The 12,568-nt window shown below is 46.9% G+C and overlaps 1 protein-coding gene across 2 annotated transcripts in view; it reads right to left on the reverse strand.

Moving 5' to 3' along the window:
* ADAM19 (ADAM metallopeptidase domain 19) overlaps nt 1–12,568 on the reverse strand; it is a 92,586-nt gene that overhangs the window by 47,159 nt on the left and 32,859 nt on the right. For both annotated transcript variants that reach the window (XM_002710340.5, XM_008255329.4), the window contains 2 exons: nt 6,902–6,980; nt 1,237–1,313 (listed from right to left, as the gene is read on the reverse strand). In XM_002710340.5, the coding sequence (XP_002710386.2) occupies nt 1,237–1,313; nt 6,902–6,980 (156 nt within the window). The remainder of the gene's footprint in view (nt 1–1,236; nt 1,314–6,901; nt 6,981–12,568) is intronic.

Below are 12,568 nucleotides of genomic sequence, written 5' to 3' on the forward strand. Positions count from 1 at the left end.
TTCTCTCTCTGTGTAACTTTGACTTTCACGTAAAATAAATAAACCTTAAAAAAAAAAAAAAGCTCCAGGGTGAGGCTGATGCTGCCCATTGGTAGACCATACCTGGAGAAGCCATGACCTACGAGGTTACTGAGTGCTGACCAAGGGCTAGCACAGTCCTGATGGTCACGTGTTATACTAACACCTTTAACCTTTACAATGTCAGGTATTCATTCTTTTCATCCATAGTATACAACTAACACCATCGAGACCAAACTGCAGTACAAACCCAAGTGGTCTGGCTCAGAGAAAGAGGAGTTACCCGTTTCCAAAGTGCTGTCGGGCTGGAACCTCCCAGTTGATTTTCTGACTTGTAAACAATCCTCGCCTCTCCTTTCTCTTCCCACCCAGTCTTTTCAGTAACCGCTCATTTCCTGTTTCACCACCTTTAAGCACACCCACCAGAAAAGAGCTAAGGAGAAGCAGGAACAAATGCTCAAACTCACCAATTTCAAGCATTTTAACCATGATTCTTATTTTCTGTTTCCTGTTGATTTGACATCTTTGGCCCTGCTGACCCTGGAGGAACTGTCCCTCCTAGGATTGGCCAACTGCTAGTAAATAACTCGCCAGGTACTGTGCCTGGCAAATGCAAGTCAACCAATCCACAGCCCATGTCTTTGCTAACTACTTTATTGGATTCCCACCTTCTGGGACACTGTCCACCTGCCCTAATCACCCCAGGGACAGCTACCAGGCAATTAAGGACAGACAGCACACCAAGATTACTCAAATTATCCAGTCTTAAAACTACTTTTTGTGCATCTACCAGCTCTTCCTGCAGAAACCTTAGCAAGGCTCTTGTTCTTTTCTCCTTATTCCTTCTGCCTCCTGTCCAACCCTCGTGCGTCATCACGTTGACCCCTAGGGCATAGCACAACCTTATTCCTTCTGCAAGCATACCAGCTTTTCATTGGCAGTCATATCCTCACTTGCTGGCCTTACCAAACCTAAATAATACTAAATCTGTATTTCAAGACCTCAAGTTTCTCAGACCAGTTAAATACACATTTGTGGATGACCTAGGATTTTCCTTGCCCTCCCAGGCTTAGCCTCTCTTGAGCTCACTCACACTGCCATTAGACTCTTTCCCAAGGTCTTTGCCTTAGGCCAGCCCTGCTTATCTTAAAAATTCCATTTCTAGGGAGAACACCAGATGCCATGCCCCTTACCCCCTGCAACTTCCAGGTCTCTTACCTAATTCCTCGGCAGGTGCTGAGTGTGACGCTGGACTGTTCTGCCTTCCTTACCATCCCATGGTAAAAGCAGTGATCCTAGCAAAGCAGAAGCAAAGTGGTCAGATCAAAACCAGTGATAGCATGGCAATGTTAATGAACATGAACGTGATGGTTGACTCACAGCTTACTATATATCTAACCTTACAGTGACCTGCAGTCACTTTCCAAGCCATCATTTCATTTGATTTGCACAGTAATCCTGGGGGTAGTATAGGACAGATGCCACTGTCCTCCTTGAACAGAAGAAGAAGTTTAGGCTCAGAGGAGTGAAGAGATTTTCTAAAGATCTCAAGATTTTCTGATCTGGTTCAGAGTTCTTTCCATGGCATGACCTTAGCCACAGGAAACGCTGGCCTCCTACCAACATCACCTTTGTAACTTCCTGTAGTGTCCACCAAAAATTCATATCCCCCTGGAATCTCAGAATATGCAATTATTTGGAATTAAGATGAAGTCACACTGGATTAGAGTGGGTCCTAAACCCAATGATTTGTGTCTACCAAGAGAAGACACAGAGGTACGAACACAGATGGAAAGAGAAGACCATCTGCAGATGGAGGCAAAGACTAGAGTGATGAGGCTGCATGCCAACAAACACCAGGAATGGCCAGAGACCATCAGAAGCTGGAAGAGGCAAGGAAGGATTCTTCCCTAGAGCTTTGAAGGGAACACAACCTTGCCAACACCATGATTTTAGATTTCCAGCCTCCTGAATAGTAAGAGAGTTTCTGTTGTTTTGAATCTCCAAGTGCATGATGCTTTGTTATACAGCCCTAGAAAATGAATACATCTCCATCTCTGGCACAGCTCATGCAGTTCTTCTGTCCTGAGGCCCTCCACACCTGGCTGTTACTGGACTTGGCACCTATGTCCATGAGCTCTGATGCTGTCCTCTAGTCGTTATGTCTCCCAGCTGTCTCTCTGGTAGCCCTGCCCAGTTGGATCCCCTCATCGGTACAAACAGCTGTTGAGCACCACTATACGCTGGGCCCTGGGCCAGGCCCCGGAGACACAACCATAAACAGAGGTACAGCTCCAGCCTTCCTGGGATTATGGTCTTGTGGGAGCTGGTCATTCATTAGGAAGCTAAGCAAATATGTAATTACAAATAAAAGTGTGAAGTGTCAGCAGAGTGTTTCTTAAGTAGATGACCATAGTACTATCAAGAGCACTGAAGTCCTAATTCAGACAAACAGACACAAACCAGGAATGTGCCCAGCAAACCAAGTCCTAGCCAGGGACATATTCCTATAAGCTTTCTCCCAAATAGGTCAGGAGACATGAACGGGCCTGAACAGAGACAAGGTATTACCCCAGCATGGAGCCGGGTTCTAGAAAAGGCCTTAAGGAGTCTGTGAGCGACTCACTTGCATGCAGGAGGCTTTCTCTTTTCACACAGCCCTGTGAGCCTGAGCAGGACTAAACACAGACACTGGGGCCTTCACCTACATGACGGTGCAATGGGTCCATTTTCAGGACCATGCTGCTCCAGGCATAAGCCTAATAATCAGCTTAAAGCATTGCCAGGCCAGATTTATATACAACCTCCCACATCTACCAGCTAAGTAAACAGTTCCACAGCCTCTCTCTGACCATCAGTGTCTTTAGCCTCTACCTCACACAGGAGCTGTGCCCACCAAGGTGCTGAATCTGTATCTTTAGCTATGCCAGTTCTACATCTTGTCCAGCAGATCCATACAGCCATTTCAGGACACTGGCCAAATTAACGCTCAGCTAGTTCTCATTCTCTAGATTATAGGTGCCCTTTCACTTGCTGGTGATCCATCGGCCAGTGACAGAGCTCCTCTGCCCATTTAAGCTCATAGAGTTAGAAGGAGGGACAGCGGCTAGCCCTTATCTTCGCATCAAACTCTCCTGGACTTTAAATAAGTCAAAGAAGAGCAAACAGAAGTCACTCTGGCCGGCGCCACAGATCAATAGGCTAATCCTCCGCCTTGTGGCACCGGCACGCTGGCACACCGGGTTCTAGTCCCAGTCGGGGCACCGGATTCTGTCCCGGTTGCCCCTCTTCCAGGCCAGCTCTCTGCTGTGGCGAGGGAGTGCAGTGGAGGATGGCCCAAGTACTTGGGCCCTGCACCCCATGGGAGATCAGGAAAAGCACCTGGCTCCTGCCATCGGATCAGCGCGGTGCGCCGGCTGCAGCGTGCCGGCCGCAGCGGCCATTGGAGGGTGAACCAACAGCAAAGGAAGACCTTTCTCTCTGTCTCTCTCTCTCACTGTCCACTCTGCCTGTCAAAAAAAAAAAAAAAAAAAAAAAAAAGAAGTCACTCTGCACTCTGAAGTTGAGGCAGGCAAAACCCTGGCATGCTCTGCCAAGAGTCCATTGGCCTTCAAATACAACTGTCACATGGCTCTTCCGCTTACCCCTGGGCTCTGGGACATGGAGACAGGCCACCAAATGCTCACATTCTCAACTTGATCCTTAGAACTCAACAATGGGGCCACAAACTTCACAGCACAGGATCATCTATGGGGAGCTGAATTCTCTCATCCAGGGAGAGAAAGGGCCAGAACAACATGGAGTAAATGGAGCTCACAGAGGTTGGAATGATGGAAAGCCAAGGAGTTCAGAAATACAAATCAGCCAGTTTCAAAATGCTGGTACCTTCACAAATAAAGAGAACCCAAATCTAGATGTGGTGATAAAGAATCCCTGTATCCCTTCCTATCTTTGGACTGATGTTAATGGTGTTCACAACTGGATGCTTTCCAAAAATAGCATAATTGCCTTTTGTAACATCCTATACAATTTACAGAGGTCTTTTGCATATATTATCTCTCATGATTATGATACCTGCTACTTACTGTTATTAACAGTGAAAGGTAACATCTATCTAGCTCTTGCTACTTTATAAACAACTTAGGAAGACTTTTTTCTTTAATTCTGACCATGGTCTTATGAAGTAGATACTGTTATTTCCAAGTATGAAGAGAGGAAAACCAGAGATTGGGAAGGTTTTAAACTGTTCACAGGGTGACATAGCCAAGTAGAGACTGAAACCCAGCAGCCTGGCCTTGAACTCCATCCTCTGCCTCTCCCAGCAATGACATGGACTTGATGTGTCAAAGCTGTTACCCTCTGGCTCCCCCAGCAACAAAGGAGACTTAGGTCTCATCCTTGCCTGAACTTGGGCAAGTTACTTTTCCTTTTCTTCTTTCAATTTCCTCAGCTGTAAAATGTGGGGTTGGAAGAGATGTTTGTAAATTCCCATAAAAATCAGTGATTCACTTTACCCTTGCATAGCTCTGAGAGTCAGATATCAGCCTATCCAATTTGCAAAAGGAGGAAATTCAATACTATTGTGGTGAAAAGGGTTGATTAAGGTCACATAGCTGGTTAAAGCCAAGACTGCAACCCTCACTTCAGACCTCAAACCCTACAACTCTTTCTCCTGGAACGCAATCACAGACCATTCCCCCAATGACCTGGCCTAGATTAGGGCTGTAGCATAGAGGCACAGTTGATGAGCCCTGATAAGGTTCCCAGAACTCCCACCACTCCAGGCCAAGTTTGGTAGCAGAGCCCAGTCCTCAACACTGGGGTCAAGAGCAACTGAATGGTTTATTCCATTCCCACTTATCCTGGTTTCCCAGCTTCCAAATGAGAAAACTGCCGGGGGCCCCATGGATCTGAGTGGGGGCTTTGCAAGCACCCAGCAGTAGGGGATATAGGAAAATAATGAGTTTTCCTATGAGTTGGCTACGATGTACTTCACTCAACAAGACCCTCAGAAGTGGGGGATTCTGAGGACACAGGGAAGTTCTCTTTCACTTCTCTGTTGCTGAAAGGCCCTTCTGACAGCCCAGCCTAATGCATAGGCTGAGAGCACAAAGAGCAAGTCAAGGATCAGTCATGAAGTCATTGCATTCCACAGCTTCCCAGCCTGGAGGGGCCACCCTGAGGGGGCTTTCACAGCAGGAAGCATGAGCTCATGGTAAATGCTGGGACTGAGAGCCGTTCTGGAGTGACATGGGGGCAGAAGTGGCAGAAACCAAGCTCAGAGGAGGGTATTTTTTGAGCATGGGAAGGGGAAGTTTTCCAAGGCTTGCCAGGACCCACTCTACCCCCAGCCCCGCCCTGTGAAGGTGAGAACAGGGGTATCAAGAAGGGAGGAAAAGATTTGACTCAAGGGCACTGGGAAAGTGACAGCCTCCCCTGACATTGGAAGACACTCGGAACTTGGCTTCTGAAGTCACTGGCTACCCCCAGCTCCTGCCCTTCCAAGAAAGTCTTAGTAAAGGAGGCATTGGTAAGCTCCACATCCTGCAGTGGAATGCAGCCCCTCATCCGGCTGGTGACCCTAACCTGGATCTCTAAGAACCACCAAAACCTAACTGTCCTGTGTTGACTCCCTCATTCAGGGGTAATCTGCTTGAATAATCTGAGCTGTTCATGGCTGACAGTCGCTGTCACCATCTTGTGAGACACGCATTCCAGGACGGTGTTCTGAAGAACGCACCAGGCAGGAATCTGGGACTCCACAGGGAGCTGCAGAGGAGAAGTTTGGGCCCTCCTCTACTGTCCTCCATGCCACACCTCCAGCTTTGCATGTCCTGGAAGCCCATCGTGCCCTGACCCAAAGGCCGAAGACCCCTGCTTCACCTGCCTATGTCTCTGTTTCACCGTCACCCCCTCTCACCAGCTGAGACTGAGCAGGGCCTCGCTCATCCAGGGCCTCTCAACTCGGATACAACTGACACTTGGGCCAGCCTAATTCTCTGCCATGGACGATCTGTCCTGTGAACGGTAGGATGTACAGCGGCATCCTTGGCTGCTCTCCCACAGCATCCCCTCATAATCAAAGCTGTCTCCAAACATTGCCAAGCGGCCCCTGTGGGCGGCAGGGGTGTGGGCACCTTGGGGAGTAGCTCCTGGCTGACAATCAGTGCTCTGAACCTATAACTAAATTCTAATAGGGATCTTGACAGAAAGGGGTACAAACACCATGAAACATGTATGATTCACTACCTTAAATGTCCCAAGTGTGGTGTGGAGAAGCAAACTAATACGTATACATCTGAAAGACCATTGCCTCGATGACAAATCTTTGACAGTGAGCAAACATTCCTACTCAGAAACAACTTCATGTCCAATATGAAGATAGCAACAAAATCAGAAAATTTCCATCACCTAAAAAAGGCAGACTACAGAATTTGTATGCATGGTGACAACTCTGTAAACCTTATACAAAAAAAAAAAAATCATCGTGTGTGGGGGGGTACTGATCAAACATTGAATTGAGTGATTATGGGTAAATCATTTATTTTACTTCAAGTTTTGTTCACATGTAGACAATTAACATAAAGCAAAGAAAATATATATTCCATGATGACTTATACCAATTTTAATCAGATGTAATTTACCCTAAAATATTATTTTGTTTATATTATTTGTTTCTTTAGCCATTTTAACCAGCAAAGGAGAAGGAACACTTATGAAAACACAAATGCACGTTTAGCTTCTCTTGTTGACTCCCTGGGTCTCCCGTCAGGAGAATCATCCCCTTCAAAGGAAGGCCCAACTGCATCACCCACTCCTGGTTCCAGGCTTGGGTACCGGGACAGGGCAGCTGCGGAATAGACATGTGTTGACCCCAGCTTACCTCAGATTTCAGCGTCGTGGTTTGAGGATCGCCACTTGGAGTATAGTGGGTCTCTGTGTAGGCTGGAGCAAAAAGGTGCCTATAAAGAATTTAAAATAAAAAAGACATTTGTATTTTCAGTTGATAGGCTTCATTGTCCTGCAAACAGTGTCCTGAAAACAGGGATTTTTACTGAACCAGGCAGGACTACCCCAAGCACCTCCATTCAGAAGAAATGGGGTAGTTATAAGAGGCTCAGGAACAAAAAGAAAAACAAGAGTAAGCTTGTTATTCATTTTATTTATTTTTAAAGATTGATTTATTTATTTGAAAGGCAGAATGCCTAAGAAAGAGAGAAAGAGATTTTTCATGTGCTGGTTCACTCCCAAAATGTCCACAACAGCTAGGATCGGGCCAGGCCAAAACCAGGAGCCAGGAACTCCATCTGTGTGGCAGGGGTCCAAGCATTTAGGTCATCATCCATTGACTTCCCATGTGGATTAGCCGGAAACTAGATCAGAAGCCAAAGAGCCACGACTCAAACCAGCACTGTGGGCATTACAAGTAGTAGCTTAACCCACCGTGCCACACAGTCCACTGTTATTGTTATTAATTTTATAATCACTGGGGTCATTACTCCAACCAAAAGGAGATGGCAGAACTAGAGCAATGTTTTTAACTTCTTTCTTGCATCCTGGGAAAACATACATGCAAGCTCAGACATGAAATTTCCTAGGATCTATGCACCCTATTGTGACTGAACTGGGCAGCGCGGCATGCACAAATCCTTGGTACCAGCACACAGATTTTTCCTTAAGGGAATAATTTCTTCCCTGCCATGTGTTCCAGCGAGACTCAATCAAGGTGTTTCACTTGGCCCTAGCTACGGATGGCTCTTGGGTCAAGCTAAACCAATGGAGTGAAGGTACAAGGTCTGAACGAGTGGAAGCAACCCTTCTGTCGCTTCTGAGACCTCTTGGTTCAGATTTTCCTAGACCTGTAGTTCTCACATCACCCTTCCAATTAACTGCTTTTTCTCTAAACTCAAGACATTGGTTTCTCTATTGTCACAGACCCTTTGAAGCTGAAGTTAGGAATCCCTCACCGAAGTCCAGGGGACATCAAACAAGGATACTAGAATTTCTCTAAAAGTTAAAAAGAAAGAATAGAAGGGCCACATGGATGTTTCAACTGTGCAGCCACATTAAAAGCAAATTGATCTATAGAAGTTGAGGCTGGGAAGCAAAAAAGTTTCTAATGGAAGACATTTTTAGAAATTGAAGTCTGACAAATAAAGAAAGATGTGGATATGTGTTTCCTAATATGGAAAGATGTCCAAAAATGGTGTTAGAAAGAGCAATTCAGAAAAATATGCACTTTAAAATCCATTTTAGTGAAAAACTAGTAAGGGCACATGCTATCACAAGGATTAAAAATCACTGGAGAAAGGCCAGCACTGTGGTATAGCGGGTAAAGCCACAGTCTACAGTGCTGGCATCCCATATAGGCACCGGTTCGAGCCCCAGCTGTTCCACTTAAAATCCAGCTCTCTGCCATGGCCTGGGAAAGCAGTAGAAGATGGCCCAAGTCCTTGGGTCCCTGCACCCATGTGGGAGATCTGGAAAAAGTTCCTAGCTCCTGGCTTTGAATCGGCACAGCTCCAGCCGTTGCGGCCATCTGGGGAGTAAACCAGCAGATGGAAGACCTCACTCTCTGCCTCTGCTTCTCTGTAACTCTGCCTTTCAAATAAATAAATAAATCTTTTTGAAAAATCACTGGAGAAGCCGCACCATGGCTCACTAGGCTAATCCTCCGCCTGCAGCGCTGGCACCCTGCCTTCTAGTCCTGGTTGGGGCGCCGGATTCTGTCCTGGTTGCTCCTCTTCCAGTCCAGCTCTCTGCTGTGGCCCAGGAAGGCAGTGGAGGATGGCCCAAGTGCTTGGGCCCTACACCCGCATGGGAGACCAGGAGGAAGCACCTGGCTCCTGACTTCATGATCAGCACAGCGCGCTGGCCGTAGCAGCCATTTGTGGGTGAACCAACGGAAAAAGGAAGACCTTTCTCTCTCTCTCTCTCTCTCTCTCTCTCTCTGTCTAACTCTGCCTGTAAAAAAAAAAAATCACTGGAGAAGCAGAGGCCCATTGATAATGGTGATCATCTCAGGGGATTCCAGAAGATATTCACATATTACATATTTCTGAAATTGGTTCATTTTACAAATTCATTATCATATATTTATTTTGAAAACTTAAAAGTTAACTTAAAATTGCTTTTAAGAAGAAGAAAATGTGGGTGGAGGCTAGCATAGAAAGCCAAAAGAACCTTCAGGGACAACCCTGGTTTTGGAAGAGGGGACATTTCCCATCAAGAAAGGGTCACCGCAGAGGCTCTGTAGAGTTCTGGGACTCCCCACAGAGCAGTTAGGAGGCAAATGTCACAAAATTGTCCCTTGTCCTTTGTCAAAGCCTTCAACATCCAGCCTTGCACAAGTAGAAGAGAAAGCCAACAGAGAAATGAAAAAATCTCATCATGCAATACACAGAACCTAGTTCACACACAGACTGACATTGTTGTGGAAACTGTGTGTCAGGAACTAATGTGCCAGAATCTGTCTTTCAGTCCTTTCAGTCTCTTTAGCATCTTTTTGTTTGTTTGTTTGTTAAAGATTTAATGATTAATTTGAAAGGCAGAGCTATGGAGAGACAAAGTGAATCTTCCATCAGCTGGTTCACTTCCTAAACAGCTGCAATGGCCAGGGCTGGGCTAGGTTGAAGTCAGGAGCCAGGAGGTTCATCCAGGTCTCCAGGTCTCCCACGTGGCTATCAGGGGCCCAAGTACTCAAGCCACCCTCTGCTGCTTTCCCAGTCTCATCAACAGGGAGTTGGGTTGGAAGTGGAGCAGCTAGGACTCTAACAGACCCTAGTATTGAATGCTTGTGTTGCATGCTTTGGCTTAACCTGCTGTCCACAATGCCAGCCCCTCTCTTCAGCATCTAACCAGCCCTAGGCCAGAAGGAGGAGTGACCCATTTGCCCAAGGGAGATCAAATATCAGCTCTCTGAGTGTTGCTCACAAGTAGGTATCAGTGTTTTACATCTGTTCAGTTAAAGAACTACTTAACAACGGAAGGAAGGAAGGAAGGAAGGAAGGAAGGAAGGAAGGAAGGAAGGAAGGAGCAGTTCCACCTTCCAGGATCCTGGATCACAGTCTGGAGTCTGGAAGACTGAGGTTTTCATTCCAGCTCTGACATTTTCTGTCTCTATGACCCTAAGTGAGTTACTCAACTTCTATGAAGCTTTGTTTTCTCTTCTGCAAAAATGAGGTTAATATACCCACTTCATGGGCTGTTGTGAGAGCCACAGAACACAGTAGCACCTGTAGCAGGTTTAACACTATGCCTGGCACAGAGTGGAGCTTGGTAAAAGTAGGGGATTATAATTACTTTCAACAGAGACTCTGATGGAAGAACCCAGAAAAACTGATAAAATCTACCTGTTTCTATATATATATATTCCTCCCAGCCATTAACTCTCCAGTACCTCGCTTGAGAGAAGTGATAGAAAGCAATGAGCTCATTCATGTGGCTGTTTCCTGGGTCTGCTTTCAGAGCCTTCATAATGGAGAGCTGGTCAGGGGTTCAGAGTTTAATGGTCCTTTCAGGGTGTCCGTGAAGAGAGGCGTGCTTGCCCCCCAGGAAATGCACTCCTGCTACATTCTCAGCCTCTTCTGAGTCTTAGTGTGGGGGAAAACCGTTCATCCAGTGACTGCAAGATGCTCCAAAAAAAGCAGTCCAAATCGAGCATGGGATGTGTCCCATGCCTGTCGGTCCTCCGCCGCCATCTTCTGAAAATAAGAATCTTTCTGCAGCTTCTCACTCTGGGGAACTGCTCACATCATCACAGGACTCTTAGAGTCCCAGTGCTGAAAGGGACCCTGGAAATGAGGGAGTCAGACTCAAGAGACTGGGAAGCCCTGGGGGCGGGAACCACCGTTGTCTATCAAAGCTTCCCTCTGTGTCTCCCAGAACCTCCTAGGCAGGGAGCACATTAATATAATAAGTGAATAAGTGGATGGATGTGTAAATGAATGAACCTTCTCCCTGGTGTAGGACTCTGCCAGATGGCCACTCTGCACTGGACGCCTGCAAAGGCAGGGAGTCCCTGAGACCTCCACCTGCTTCTGTCCACAACAGCAGTGGAAGTTTTGCAGTGAATGAAAATCTACTTTTCCGTAACTGGCACCCCACCACTCTTCATTCTGTCTGCCTCCTCTTCCACCTAAGCTGAGCCTTTTCAGAATCAGAAGCATCAGCACCATCTACGAACTAGGTGATGAAAAGTACAAGCTGCTGAGCCCCACCCAGCCCCAGGACAGAAACTCTGGTGGTAGGGCTCAGCTCTCTGTTTCACAACCCTCCAGGTGGTTCTGACAGCAAGCTCAATGTTGGAACCTCTGCCCTAGACCACAAGCTCTAGGACAAACTTCAGAAATGCCTAAAAATGTTTTACCACCCAAGCCCCCTCACCTTCCTGCCTTCACCACATCCTGGATTCTAAACTTGGGAAACCCAGAAAGTTTACAATCACAACAATTACAAGAACTGAAATGCTCAGTCCTTGGGGCTGTTTAAGCTGCCACCCACAGTGCCAGCATCCCATCTCGGCGCCAGTTAGAGTCCCAGCTCCACCATTGCCTTTCCAGCTCCCTGCTAATGCATTTAGGAAAGCAGCAGAAGATGGCCCAAGTGTTTGGGCCCCTGCACCCATGTGGGAGTCGTGGATGAAGCTCCTGGCTCCTGGCTTTGGTCCGGCCCAACCCTGGCCGTGCAGCCATTTGGGGAGTGAACCAGCGGATGGAAGACGTCTCTCTCTCTCTGCCTCTGCCTCTCTGTAACTCTGCCTTTCAAATAATAAAATCCTAAGAAAAAAAAAAGTGCTAAATCCTGGCACTATTTCATTCCACCTTCATAATCCACCCAGGAGATGGACACCAGCACCTTCTTCATTTTGTGGCTGAAGACACAGAGGCTCTAAGATCTCACAGCAGCATCAGAATCATGTTACAGACCCAGGTCTGTCGGGCCTGGCCATATTCTTTTGACACCTGTCTTCTCTGCCTCTCCGAGAAGGTGAAGCAGCGTTAGACCAAACCGCAACTGGTTGACGATGACTGTGGCCTTGAGGTCATGAGTAATGCCACAAAAAAAAAAAAAAAAAAAAAAAAAACACACACACCTCTAGCTCTTCCATAAAAATGTTAACATAAGAGCTACAGGGGGTGAGCACAGCCCAATGCAAGAGTAAGAACATCAGGCCTGGGTTTTTTTGTTGTTGTTGTTGTTTTAATAACTCTTGCCCCAAACACTGTGGATGTTGACAAGGAAGATTCTTCCCTCAGGGAGGGGTCATGTTTTATCACTACCATCTGTACAATCTTACAGATGGGGGCATAATGCCATTTTCAAACACTCCCCCGCTGCCCCAAGTTAGGCTCATATATGCCCATGTGCCCAGGTGGGCCCATGCTGCTGCTCTTAAGACCAAAGATGCCGCTATCCCCGCTGCGAAGAAGCTATCCGGCCACCGAGCAGCCCGGTTCAGCACAGCTGCCCCTTCTCTGACCACATCTTGTTCTCATCTCTTCCCTGACAAGCGGCTGGCTCAGCACATCGGCAGGAAGCCATCTCTCAC

Source organism: Oryctolagus cuniculus, chromosome 6, assembly GCF_964237555.1.
Source record: "Oryctolagus cuniculus chromosome 6, mOryCun1.1, whole genome shotgun sequence".
Classification (NCBI taxonomy): Eukaryota; Metazoa; Chordata; class Mammalia; order Lagomorpha; family Leporidae; genus Oryctolagus; species Oryctolagus cuniculus.